Below are 15008 nucleotides of genomic sequence, written 5' to 3' on the forward strand. Positions count from 1 at the left end.
AAAAATATAAAAACTAATTTCGTCATTACCGGTCCCTCAGGGTCAGTAAAATGCATCATGTCTGCGCTTAGCCATCGGTCCCGGGACCAGTAAAGCACAGTTCGATAGTTTACAAAATTTGGGAACACAGTCAACCTGTTAATTAAACCCCACTTAGAAAATAGACAATGACTATGTTGTCATGGCATTAAAAATATTTTGAGACGATAAACCACATACAGTATTTCTCATGATCATCTTTCAGTGCGTCACAGTTTTTCGATTTCTTTCTAACGCATTAAATTGTATGTGACAGAAAAAAAGGCACGTTGGTGATTACATTTCATCGGTGACATTTTTATAACATTTATTCTAGTTGTCGATAGATGGCGCCATAATAAAAAATTTTTTTTTTTTAATTAGATAATAATATTACAAATATAATCTGTATAATTTAGAAAACTATACAAATCAAATAAAATACCATTTTATAAATGCAAGAAACACATTTGATTTGTTTTTATTCCAAATTGAAAATAAAATGTGACAACTGTCAGATTTAACTAACATGTCATGTTAGAATAAATGTCATAAATGTGTATTATCACGGACTTACCCTTTTTCCTATCATTTGTTACGCACTGAAAAATGATCATGAAAAGGACAATATATTAGTCAACCTTTGGAGAAATGGAGAAATCATGCACAAAATTTAATTCTAGAAATAATTGTACTTAATATCATACACAATTTACAAATAAAATTTTAAAACACTGTTGCTAGTTTAAGGTCTAGGTTTTTTAGGTAAAGAACCAAACGCTGATATAACTGTTCCCTTTGTGCCGGTTGAAGAGGTTGTTAAAGATGGTTGAACCAACCCAGCCGGTTGAATGTTTTTGTTTGACACTGATCCTCCACCTGGCTGATCCCATTTGCTTTTTCTTTTTTTGTCATCGTCTACCTTCTTTGTACCACTTAGAAGTTCTACTACTTTGCCTTTTCTTTCCTTATCACGTTTGTCCATTTCAGCTTTTTGTACTTTTGCTAATTCTTCGTAGTAGGATTCTTTGTTCCATTTAAGGGGGTCATATATTGAAGGGGGATAGTTTGTACCTGAAACAAATTAAAAATATTTGATTTAAATTGACCAGTTAATACACTTTTTCTGACAGCTATTTAAAACAATTATCAATATGTTCTTATCAGGATAATGTATTGTTCTATAGTCCATCCCATCTTGACTTTACAGTATAGGGAACATGGGCAATGCAGTCCTTATGAGAGTTTTTAGCTCTGTGATGCCGATTTTATCAAAAAGAATTTGTGACCGAACATAGAGAGATTAAAATAAAACTGTTTTAGAAAGACAATCCACAATTTTGGTATGCTTTTCGTTAGCAGTGGTATGCATATATGATTAAGTTTATTTGATATACTATAGTTATTACACATATGAATCCTAAAATTGTAGATTGCCTTTCTAAAACAGTTTTAATTTAATCTCTCTAATGTTCAATTACAAATTTTTTTTGATAAAAGCTGCATCACCCGCTAAAAACTCTCATAAGGACTGCATTGCCTATGTTCCCTATACTGTAAAGTCAAGGTGGGATGGACTATAGGTATGATTACTTAGAATAACATTCATCACTTATAGTCAAGGTATTCAAGTTTAACACGTTAAGTGCTAGACAAAATATTGAAAAATGGCCCCCAGGCCAAGTAGCAGTTTCGTCAATATGCAGTGGTCTCTAGGGACCTCCATGGCATAGGAGGTACTTCCTATATCGAGGGACCCCCATGGTGCTTGACATGGGTTGCTTTATTCATTGGGTTGTAAGGTCTCAGAACAAGTTCTGTGTAACTATCCAAGGCTGGGTAGGATAAGGCTCAAAACATATGAGCATTATCAACTCAAGCCCTATAACTTTTTAAAAGTGTCACCAAAGACTGTAACAGACTTTTTTAAAAAGGCTGGGCTGAAGAGGCAACTTTAGCCTAAGGATGAGCCATAATGGACCTCTTAGGTCAAGTGGAAGAGTGGTTAAGCAACTCAAATTGGAAACTATGAGAAAAACTTCTAACATGGAAATCCAAATGTCAAACATTAATTAGTAAAAAATGCAATTTTCATTACAGCAATAATTTTGGCTTAATCACATATAAATATAATACAGTGGAACCTCTATTATCTGTCTCTCCATTAACTATCACCTCTGTTAACCGTCAGGGTCTGTACATAAGTTGTATATACTACATAAACAAAAATTGAGTCATCAATTCATTTTTGTTTGAGTATTGCGATGAGCCAAACAAAACTAAAATTTGTTTATTTATTTTTCTGACACCTTATTTTTTCAAAAAGATTTTTATACCGGATGTTCAATAATATTTCCATTAAAAAATTTGCCACCAAAGGTGAAAGGCTCATTTTGGACAATGCACCTGTCCATCCAGAAGCTGGTGTGCTGTGAAGAGACAGAAATATCACATGCTATTTTCTGCCTACATATATAACATCACTGAAACACCCAATGGATCGACTGGTCATTGAGACTTTCAAAAGACGATACAGAAAAAAGTTTATTCACAACATCATTATGGAAGAGGAATATTCTTTGCAAGAATACTGGAAAGCATACAATTTAAAACACACAGTTGACAATACTGTGGATTCTTGGGCTGATGTTTCAAAAGTAATCCTGAAAAGAGTGTGAAATAAATGATGATCTGAATCAACTGAAGATGAAAATACCTCAGTGACAGTTGAACTTGATGTGGTACCTAACAGATGAAGTTATGGCTGAATCAACTGTTTTGTTTTCGTTTCCTAAAGATAACATAAACGAATGATTAATTTGTAATGAGAATGTAACGGGTTATCTATTACATCAACAGATGATGATATTGTTGAAATGGCAACAGAGGCAGATGAAACTGAAGTTGACACAGACTTGGAGTTGGTGATAGCGATGTTGATCATGCTATTGCAGCTGGCAAAGATTTGAGTAAAGAAGCTAGAGAAGCTGCATCGCACATGCAAGAATTCGTCGAGTAGTATTCTTGGTAATTCAGCTGTTGCAAAATGTGAAGCAACAGTAAAACAAACAATGATTTCAGAATATTTTAAATTGTAAGAACACAAATTCCTCTTATATTGTCAAACAAAACAAAACAAATAAAATTTGAGAGTTGTACGAATTTTTAATTCATACTAAAACTTTTTAAATTTAACAGAAAATTTTCAATTATCTGTCATACAAAATGTGGCCAAAACAATCTAATTAAAATCTACATAACTTTCAGTTCTTACCTAATTCATTTAGATCACAGAATTGTATTAGTTTCTCATAAATACTAGGATTCCTAAATTCTTTCTTTTTTTGAATATGGGCATTCATATCCATTTGTTGAGTTTGCATTGTCTCAAACAATTTAGTTATTTTGTCCTGCAACTCAGCGGAACAACGGCCAGGAGGTTCAGGAGGAATCATGCTATCTGCTTCCTTAGAACTACTACTTTCTCGCGTGTTATCAGTCATTATAATAACTTCGTGTGGTATATCTTCAACATCACCTTCTTCATCAGAAACAATTGTATCATCTTGATAAGACACCAACTTAGCGACTTTTGATGTTATTTTTATAGGGGCAGGACTGATAGGCTGTGGTGAAGAATTACTAGATCGGTAGCCTTCTGGTGTGTTTGGTGAGGCCATTGTGACTTCTCTTTCAGTGGAATTTTCTTGGTCATCATGATCTTCTTCACCTTCTGAATCTGTATATGTAGCGGTTAAAGAAGCTAGTGCCGTCATGTTGTTGTAAATAATTGTATCAAGATAATTAGATTGTATTGTTTTAAATTTACAGAAAAACACCAGATTATTAAATTACTGCTTCAATACATCAACACAACGTTTGAAATGCGTTTGAAACTTGAAACTGGACAGGAAATTGAAAGTTGATATTGACAGTGACAGTTAAATTTTGTTGGTTATTATACTCTTCCAAAACTTCGAAGGCCGTGGTCGTGGTAGTCTAGGTATTCAATTAGGCTTTTCCACTATATCTCTTTTTAAACCACGACCACGGGTCAAACGAACTAATTTAGTAATAAAACTAATTAATTGGGATAGAAATAAGACAACATTTAAATTTTTTAACAGCTATTTAGAAATAGAAAAATAATTTGTATTTAAGACTATTCTTCTCTTGCTTACGATTTATGGCCTTGTATTGACGGGTTATACAATTCTATTTTTATTATTTATTAAAATGTCAAACATAAGCATTTTAGATTTAGAAAGTAGATAAAGATTTTCTTTTTAATAAAAGAAATTAAATTTATTTAAAAGATCTATGCAAATAGAATTTTGCATTTAATATGGTTGAAGCCAGAGCCGAAGAAATATCCAACGCCAGTAATAACACGAAGGTAAATTTTGGAATGTTAATTTTATCAGATGTGTTCTCTAATATAAACCTTTTAGGTAAAAGCAACAAATAATAAACCAAAATCAGTATATTCTTGGAATGTTGTTGATGTACAGAAATGGTTAAGACGACATTGCAGTGACTATTATCAGTTGTATGTTGAAAATTTTACCCAACATGATATAACTGGTAGATCTCTTTTAAGGATCAATGATAATTCCCTCCTTCGACTTGGCATAACAAATGATATACACAGAGAAGCGATATGGAGGCAAATTTTAAAACTTCGCCTGAAGACTGATATTGTAGAAATTAGAGATATACAAAGGCGTAACCTTAATACCATGTATTATGATAATTCTATAGTTTAAAATTTGTAATCATAATTGGTTCAGGCAATTATTCAATATAATTTTAAGCGTTTGCATAAATTATTATAGGCTATGGCTATTTGAAATCAAGTAAATTTGTCCTATTCGCGGTGTGCAAGTACTTGGAAGGGAAACGAGAAACGACCGTGCACGAGTCGCGGAGAAATATTGCAACTATCATAAATAATTAATATTGTCAATTGAAATTGTCAAATTGACGTATATATCATACCTTCTGTCATTGAAGCAGAAAAATTATATATTGCTCCACAATATTGATATGATATGCAATTATTATATAAAGGTAAATTTAATTAATTGTATTTTGCTTGCAGTACTGCATTTTAATAACTAATTTTATTTACTACATACAATTGTTTACGTTTTGATAGCATAACCTGAATCTTATTTTTTCTTCTTATTATTTTTTTGGGCTATGGCCTTGACAATTATCCAGTAACCAGGACTAATATAATTGGACAATATAATTAAAAGTGCTAATAAAGTTGCAGAGCGTAGAAATAGGGGTCGCTTTGCCGAACTTGCACGGTCCCAATAGAAAGTAATAATCCACAAAGTTTGATGTTCTCATTGATGGTATATGAATATGTAAAAGTTTTTAGACTGTGAATGATAAATAAAATAAAAATAGGCAAGTGTCATATAAAATGAAACATAGCATAGGGACTAGAGACAAAGAGATATCTAAGAAGGGGAATAGAGATAGAATAACAAGATCAGTGCATAGATGGGACACTTGTAACAAGAACTGAGAATAGAAAATTAATTAAATAAATATTGAAGTTGAGAACTCTCTCTCCCATGGCGCTACAGCCCAAGTTGGAATCAGACCTGCCTCAGCTTCTGCCTTGAAGTATCTCTGTCCCTGGCTGCTTTTAACCAGTTATCCACCCTCAATATATCATCAGTATCAGTTCCCACTTCATCTATCCACCTCTTTCTTGGTCTTCCTAATGGCTGCTGTGTTACCATAGTTCGACTAAGCATTCTATTAGGAAGTTGAGAACTAGAGAAAACTAAGGTACTATTGAATGCTTGACAAAGCAATAATACAATAAATTTTACAATGTTACGAGGTCAGAAAGCACTCCAAATTAAAAAAGACAGAAAAAGAGCATCTAATGAGGCTTTTATTCATCAAAATACTTTAAACAAATTTAAATGAAGATAATTTGAGAATGGCAATTGTAACAAATGTACCAAGAACATTTTGTAGTTAAATAAAGTTATTCAAACAATAGTTTTTAAACAAAACAATACCTTAGGTTTCATACTGTGAAAAATGCACACATGATCTGTGCATCCATCATAAGCATTCTGCGTTGGCCCTTATACAGAGTGAGTTTTACAAATGAAGGGTACAGGCAAAGAAGGTGCTATGTCAATTTTTGCAGAAAATGAGTTTCTGGTCCCCTCTGTTAGCCAGCGATCTCAACTATCATTCTATAAATCGATCACCGCTATGAAGGTGTTTAGTCAGGACAGGAATAACAACATATATTTTAATTTCTCTAGTCAGGCTAAGAAGGTGGCAAGTCCGCATAGTCCCAGCGAAAAAAGTGCTATGTTATGTTGTACACATAGGCTGATGCCATCGCTGTAATTCCAGCAAATTTACTAAATAAATGAGTTTTAAATAATAAAAAAACACCAGAGGGTATTAACCTTTAAAACCATTTTTCTTGAAACTTATTATTTTGACATAGCACCTTCTATGCCTGTACCCTTCAAATGAAATGCCTGTTATATCAGAAACGGCTTGCACAAATTTTATACATTTTAGTGAGTAAGGGTCTTCTGATGCAGCCGATGTTATGGTGGTATTTACATTGTTGCCAGATCTTTTGCTTTTCTGAAAATCTAATGAACTTTCTTATTTTAAAAGGAACACCCTGTATATTTTTGCGTTTTAAAGTACCTACTTAAGAAATAATGATTTACGAGGAAAAAGTTTTCCTGTAATACTAATTATATATAAATACTGATTATTTTCATGTCATGATTTCTATACTTACCTAAGCGCCATAATTTCGGAGTTATTGCTATAATTTTTTTAAACAAATTCTGAAACTCAAGTTTTTCGGCCCTAGCAGATAATTTTAGGTTTTTGAATCATTTGGAACAAAAAAGGTCTCTTGTAATTTTTGTCTAAAATTGATCGTTTTCCAGTTACAAACAAATTAAAATTAAAAAACAGCAAATGACGATTTTCAAGTCTCAAAAACATAAGTAACGAATATTTTTGAAATTACGAAGTACCGAAATTCAAGTTTAAACCTTCTATCGGCTCCCGATGAAAATTTTTTACATGTTTTTTAATTGCTAATGAAGCGTTTATGAGAAAACTGGCTATCGGGATACATTAATAACTAATCACAATGTTTTAAAATGAAATAAGTCCAAAATATTGGACTTATTTCATAAGGTTTGAACTTGAACTTAAGCACTTCATAAATTCAAAATTTTTCTTGTATTTGTGAGCCTTGAAAATCGTCATTTTTCGTTTTTTTCTGTTTCGAAAATTATCAATTTTATTGAAAAATTAAAAATGACCCTTTTTGTTCCGATCCAAAAAACTTAAAATTACCAGCCTGGAACGAAAAAATTTATTTATATAATTTGTTTAAAAAAATTGTTTTAAATGTAACAATAGCTCCAAAAATTATGCCATTTACGTATAGAGAACATTACATAAAAAATAATCAGTACGTCTTAAGGACTTCAAAATGCAAATAATGGAAAGAGCATTCCATGTGAAATAAGAAAGTTCATTAGATTTCCGCAAAAATGGAAGATCTGACAACAATCTAAATACCACCATAATATCCGCCGCATCAATTGACCATCACTCACCATCAATTGACCATCACTCACTAAAATCTATAAAAATCGTGCAAGCCGTTTCCGAGATAATTGAGTCGATGCGTATATAAAACTCAGCTTACTGCTAGCCTGTTCTTGAAAACAGTGCTGAGTTGGGTTTTAGGTTTTAGGTAATGGATAATAGTAGGGGAGGAAACTATGCTAAATTTGCAATTACTCGAGCGTTATGGGACCTATTTGGGTTGTGAAGAGTAGGTTCTAAAACCAAAACAAGTTCAGTTTTCCATAAAGTGGGGGACTTTCCATTTTTTAGTTTAATTTTCCATTTCCAGCAATCGTTTTTTCCGATTATAGCGCCATCTATCGATAATTCGAAAAAATGCCTCGAATAAAAGTTGCTTATTTTTATGTAAAGAATCCAAATCTGCAATAAAAATTGGGGGCTCCTATTTAAAATTTTAAAGTAATCCCCCACTCCAACTCCCTGGATGGTTGTGTTTGGTGCCATTCGATATATTTTTCAAAAATATTGAATAGGTACGTATATTTTGCAGTTTTTCGATCTGATGTTCATTTCGCGAAATATTGCGGGGTTCGTATGTAAAATTTAAAATTTACCCCCACCCCTCTCCGTGGGGGGTCGTGTTTGGTATCATTCGATAGATTTTGGAAAAATATTGAAAAAACACCCATTTCCTTACGCCCTACTCAATTCGTCAGGTTTTTGAAATATGTACTTATATAGCTTACTTTAAATTAATCTGACAATTTTGAGCTTTTCTAAGGATAGATCTTTTTTTTTCGGAGTCCCCTAACGAACTCCCCTCTATTAAGAGCCAATATATGGTAGAGTTACATTTACAGGGTATAAAGTTTCTTCCCATGTGATAATCTGACGCGCTCGAGTAACTGCAAAAATCCACTCTTGGGCTCCCCTACCATAAGAAGTAATCATCTATTCCTATTCTATTCATAATCCCGTGATACCTTTTGATACCCACTGTTTTTTGTTTTCCGATTTTTCTTAGAATAGATATAGATATTTTTGGAAAGATTATAGATTTTTTAAACAATATATGGAATCTCCGGTTTCTTGGTGGAGCTCTGCTAGAAGTGCAGAACGGGGGAAAATGCTAAATCTAATGCATATTTAATGCTTTATTTGAATCAGTTCTGATTTTGATAAACGTACCAGTTTCACTGATTTATAAGTGGTCACAGGAAGAGCGGATGGAATGTGCACTATGACAAAAGGGGAGAAAATTTCGAAAATCTTCTTAAGTACCTAATCGTATAAAGATCATAATGGTTTTTTGGGCTTAGGAAATAATAAACTACGTTATACATCTGCATGGTGTTTGGCGAGTGGTAGCAATATCTGGTGAAATGTTTGATCACGCAGGTTTTTTTATACAGTGTGTCGCACTTAAGATGAAGACAGCTCTATATTTCGGCTATCAAAATAAATACAGATGTGAAGTTTTGCAGTCATATAGGTTGAAGGTTCACATTTTTAAAGATAGTCAACTGAAATTTAAATTTTAAACGCGGCCTAGGTAGGTATTGCCAATCCACAAAAAGGGTAAATTCTCGATATTTTGCTTCGCGTTAGAGATACCGGAAAAACTGATTTGAAAAATTGATTCCATATTATTCTAATCCCACACACTAAATTTCATGACAAAATTAGCACTTTTAGTGTTTTCATTATTTATAGTCAGGACCCTAAATGGACTGTCCCGATGCAAGTAGGTATCTCGGATCTGCCTGATGTTAGTGATGTTAACCGATTCATGAAACTAAGCTGCGATGTCTATATACATGATCTATAGCTGCGAGTGCGATTATAGCCGTTCGTTGGAAAAAATATTCCCATGAGATTTTTTTGCATAATCACATTCGTGAGACATCCCAGAATAAGGTTCAAGAAGTCTCCCACTCGGAAAGTGGTCCAAATTTTTTTAAGCAATTTTTTTAGTTGAACTTTTTAGTAGCATTTATACATCAGGAAAAATACCACAAGAATGGCTTTTATCCACCTTTGTTATTATACCAAAAAAGATGAATGCCAAACAATGTAGTGATTACCGTACAATCAGTTTGATGAGCCATGTACTGAAAATATTCCTGAAAATTATACACACTAGAGTACACAGAAAACTGGAAATGAACATCAATGATACCCAGTTTTGATTCCGAAATGGACTCGGAACAAGAGAGGCGTTGTTTGCACTGAACGTTATGTCTCAAAGATGTCTTGACATAAATCAAGATGTATTCATGTGTTTCATAGATTATAACAAGGCCTTTGATAAAGTGCGGCATGATCATCTAATCAGACTCCTGGCAGAAAAGAATTTAGATAAACGAGGCATCCGACTACCCACATAACAATTTCATGTTCTTAGTAGATTCATAGAACATACTTTTCAGAAAAAGTATATACTGAGAATGTGCGTAATTACCATTGCGAATGTGCAGAGCAGATACTGAGTATATACTACATTACAGTACTTAAACGTTCTATGTATATACTTAGAATGTACTACCGCACTTCTTTTCAGTATATACCAAGAATGTTCTTTTTAGAATATTCCAAGGACGTGCTATAAACCTTCTATGTGTATACTTAGAACATACTACCGCACATCTTTTTAGTTTATACCAAGAAGGTACTTTTTAGAATATTCCAAGGAAGTGCTATAAACCTTCTATTTATATACTAAGAACGTACTACCGCACATCTTTGTATGGGAAGCATATTATATTTTTAAGAATACATATTCTATAAGAAAGTGCTATCAAGTGCTATATTGCTTAGAAGTATGTTTTCAGCATCACCTAATCTCATCTTAGGTTCTACTGGTTCTACCAAATATCTATTTACATATTTTAATTGCAAATGAGAATGTAGTTAGTACCTACATTCTACAATATTACTTAAAAAGTAAGTACATATTTATAAATTTTAGTTATTTATATAAATCATTATATAATATTTAGCTAAACTAAACTATGCATAATAAGTAACTAAAATTTATATAATACTTATATGTACTTACCTATTTAAGTAATATTGAGTTATCAAAATAGATTATATGTATTTTGAAGCACCGCAAACAAAATAAACAGATTATGTATGTTCTTTAGTCCTTAGTACTACATCATTCGCCTTCATCCTTAACACTGCCTGCATAGATCCATAGATGATACAAATAATGAAATAATGCCTGTTTTCTTTTTCATATTTTACGGTTTTTTCCTATCCCTGATCCATTCAGGTAAGAATAGAAATGGTCAGAATATGATGGGGGGGGGGGGGGGGGGGTTATGAATGTATTGTGGAATAACAAAATCGGTGGTCAGTGTTGCCAAACGGAGAGAAATTTCCCTTTTTGCGGAAATTTTCAACAGAAAAGGTGATAAAGGGAAAAAGTTAACTCAAAAGGGAATTATTGTTCCAGTCCAAATTGTAAAATATTAAGAAAAAATCAAAATATTTGAAAATAATTCAACATATCTTCTCAGATTTTGTAAACAGGAGGGAAGTTTTTTTTTTTTATAAAAGTGGGAATTTTAAAAAGGTAAGTTGACGGAAAAAGCTTACTCGACGGTTGGCAACGCCAAAGCCTTTGGTTGTGCAGTTTGGCACGTTTTGGTTCTGCGAAATGGCCTATTGAATTGAATGTACCTAAATTCAAATTCCAAGGATGTAAAAATACTAATGATTCATGATAAACTCGAAATGGTAAAGTCATTTCAATTATGAAAACGAATTTTTAATAGTATCTATGTAAACGCCCTAACAACACACAACATTCCAGGAATGTACTACCAAAGTTCTATCAATATTTGAATGTCCTGGACATTTAGGGAACATTCGGTGAACATCTGATTAAATTATTCGTGGAATGTTACCATAAGACATTCTGTGAACATACTACCAATGTTCCTGTTCATTTTCAAATTCACGGCGCATGTATTTGTGCATGGTGCTTAGAGAGGGCATCACGTGACTAAAAACGACCAATGACCTCACTTCAGACTTCGGTTCGGCCATCTTGACATGCATCTTGCCTTGGCCACCTTGCCGTGCGTGATCGTTGTTTGTTTTTATTTGTGCTTTTTAAGAATATTTTTTAATTCGGATACTTTTATAATAACTTTAATAGTATTATTAATATAGTGCATAAAATCAGTTGGAGTAGCAGAAGCAATGTAGATAAAAAATCTGCAGGAATAATGTTTCAAAGGTTAGTATATTATGCAAATATGTAAACAAAGGCATGCCCCTATTTCAGAAAATATCCATTTATTATTTTAATAATTGCGAATAAGCCACAAACTTGCTTATTCCTAATTAAAATAGTAAATAGAGATAATAACAAACGGATTATTTGTAAAATTAAATTTTTTTTTGCGTTTTTGCTAATGTATGCGTTTATAAACAGGATGGTAGACCACACACTATAATAGTACCAACTAATGAATACACAGTATGAATAGTACAGTCGGTTCGCTAAACTTAGTCTCAGACACAACTGGCTAGTGATTTTAGTAAATAATTTTGACAATTTGGTAAAATTGGCAAAAAAATAACTAAATAGTTAGTAATTTTGGCAAAAATGGCCAAAAACAAAAAAATTACCTACTAAAATCACTAGCCAGTTGTGGCTAGGGAAACGACTATACTAATAAACAATTTCTAAGCTGCTTTTTATAATATTTTGTGAGTTCATTAATCATATTTTTTATTTAAAACTAAAATTTGTTAATAATGCTCAGTAATGCATATATTTTGTATTTTTAGCTTTCCAGAAGATCCTGCGAAGAATGCATGAAGTATTGATCAGATTTGTTAATAGAGCAGTATGTTCAAAACATTTTTTAGAAAAAGATATTGACAGAACTTCACTTTCAACCGTTTGAGAGACTGTGCTGTTCCAATAGCTTATATCACACAGGTAATATGCTTAACCCAATTAATAATACAATTACAATATACAGTTGGAAAAATTAAAGAATAGGGCTTTTCATTTACAGTCATTTGTTTCGAGCTACTGTCATATGTCGTATAATCCGTGTTGTATTAATATTATACACAGATTATATAACATATGACAGAAGCTCGAAACAAATGACAATCGATGAAAAGCAATATAGGGCTTTGTTCATTGTCATTTGTTTCGAGCTTCTGTCATGTGTCACATATATTAATATATCTACGTCATACATCTTTGGTTTGTATCATTGATTATATCAATAACGTATGATGTAGATATATTAATATTATGTGACACATGACAGAAGCTCGAAACAAATGACTGAATGAAAAACCCTATAACCATGAACGATCACATCAATCACTTATTTTGTATAGGGCTTTTCATTCACAGTCATTTGTTTCGAGCTTCTGTCATGTGTCACACAATATTACTATATCTACGTCATAAGTTATTGGCATATACCAATGATACAAACCAAAGACGTATGACGTAGATATATTAATATTATGTGACACATGACAGAAGCTCGAAACAAATGACAGTTGATGAAAAGCCCTATTTGCTGTCTTTTTCTATAAATCACAAACGTTTGTTACCTATAGAAAAAGATCATCATCATCATTGGCTCGACAGCCCTTTCTGGGTCTTGGCCTGTTCCAGGATTCTTCTCCACTCTGATCTGTTTCATGCTTTTTTTCTCCAGTTTTTTATTTTTAATGTTTTTATATCATTTTCTATTTGTTCTAAAATAGAAAAAGATAGCAAATACAACATAAGTGATTGATGTGATCGTTCATGGGTATAGGGCTTTTCATTCACAGTCATTTGTTTCGAGCTTTTGTCATGTGTCACATAATATTAATATATCTACGACATACGTTATTGGTATATACAATAATAGATACAAACCAAAGACATATGACATAGATATATTAATATTATGTGACACATGACAGAAGCTCGAAACAAATGACAATTGATGAAAAGCCCTATTCTTTCATTTTTCCAACTGTAGATACCGTTGTTCTTCATTATCTACATCAGAGATCTAAGTTGACATTGTTGCCCAATTACAAAAAATTTTTGAATTCATTTTAAGTCCAATATATCACATAATTATTGCGAAGTAGATTATACAAGAAAACAGATTAATGTTGAATGCAAATAAATAAAAACATCAGAAATAGAAAACAAGAATTAAGTTATAATCTTAAGTTAAAGTAAATAATAAAAACAATAAATATAATAAAACAAAATACTTATTAGTTTGTGAAAAAGCTATTTCTTTGTGGCATTTTTGTAATTATTGTAACTATTTTAATGGGGAAATAAGCCAGAATTTACTTGAAAAAATAACTTTATTATGGTTTCTACTTCCACATCGGACGTCGTTGTCAAAATACAAAATGTTTTATTATTTTCTTTATTAAATATTATTTATTATTTATTTAAATATTATTTAATTTATTATTTATTTTATTATTATTATTATATGCATATTATTACCTGTAAATATTTCTTCTGATTGTTAATTGTAAAGGATAGAAAAATTACCATTTATTTTATTTTCTTTTAGAATCAGCTGAGAGAAGTGGTCTACAAAAAACCAGGAAGGAAATGGAATATGTGGCTATGAAAGGCAAAAGAAAGGTTTACAAAGCAAATGTGACACATTTTTTTATAGGAATATCAGTAAATTACATTAAAAAAATGTATGAAAAGATTTTTTGCAATAAAAATGTTTATATTTATCAAGCATGCATTATTTGGTATGGCCACATATCGTCAGTGATGTGACAATACCTCCTATCTGTTTTTTCATGAGATTTGTAAGATAGACTAAAAACTTGTTTGGGCCACCTCCTGTTTTCATATATTTTTTGACTTGTTTTGCAGTAAATTTAACTATCTATTTACTACAAAACAAGCCAGAACTTACGTATGCAAACAGGAGGTGACCTTAAAAAATGTTTTTCGTCTCCTGCAAACCTCATGAAAAAAGATATAGGAAGTATTGTCACAGCACTGACGATATATTTCAGAGAATGTCTAAAAAATATACTGTGAATGTTCAAAGAACGTTCGTAGACATTCATGGAATGTTCCAACAAGACATTTAGTCTAAAAAATATACTGTGAATGTCCAAAGAACATTCATGGAATGTTCCAACATTCATGGAATGTCCCAACAAGACATTCAGTCTAAAAAATATACTGTGAATGTCCAAAGAACATTCATGGAATGTTCCAACAAGACATTCAGTCTAAAACATATACTGTGAATGTCCAAAGAACATTCGTAGACATTCATGGAATGTTCCAACAGAACATTCTAAGAATATTTAAAATGCTGACACAGCACATTCCAGGGACT

At 32.1% G+C, this 15008-nt stretch overlaps 2 protein-coding genes and 1 long non-coding RNA gene across 3 annotated transcripts; 2 read left to right on the forward strand and 1 right to left on the reverse strand.

Annotated features, from left to right (window-relative positions):
• Positions 1-690: 690 nt before the first annotated feature.
• LOC114335508 (SAP30-binding protein) lies at positions 691-3954 on the reverse strand. Its single transcript, XM_028285755.2, has 2 exons — positions 3293-3954; positions 691-1092 (listed from the first exon to the last, which is right to left on the reverse strand). The coding sequence occupies exons 1-2, from the start codon at positions 3792-3794 to the stop codon at positions 764-766; spliced, it is 831 nt and encodes a 276-aa protein (XP_028141556.1). The 5' UTR covers positions 3795-3954; the 3' UTR covers positions 691-763.
• A 286-nt stretch (positions 3955-4240) lies between these two features.
• LOC114335509 (protein aveugle) lies at positions 4241-4836 on the forward strand. Its single transcript, XM_028285756.2, has 2 exons — positions 4241-4414; positions 4470-4836. Exons 1-2 carry the CDS (start codon positions 4364-4366, stop codon positions 4782-4784), a joined length of 366 nt encoding a protein of 121 aa, XP_028141557.1. The 5' UTR covers positions 4241-4363; the 3' UTR covers positions 4785-4836.
• Positions 4837-11227: 6391 nt separating this feature from the next.
• Positions 11228-14385, forward strand: LOC126889736 (uncharacterized). The gene is made up of 3 exons (XR_007700153.1): positions 11228-11881; positions 12439-12592; positions 14211-14385. It is a non-coding gene; the product is annotated as an uncharacterized LOC126889736 (long non-coding RNA).
• Positions 14386-15008: the final 623 nt, after the last annotated feature.

This window comes from Diabrotica virgifera, chromosome 1 (assembly GCF_917563875.1).
Source record: "Diabrotica virgifera virgifera chromosome 1, PGI_DIABVI_V3a".
In the NCBI taxonomy this organism is placed as follows: Eukaryota; Metazoa; Arthropoda; class Insecta; order Coleoptera; family Chrysomelidae; genus Diabrotica; species Diabrotica virgifera.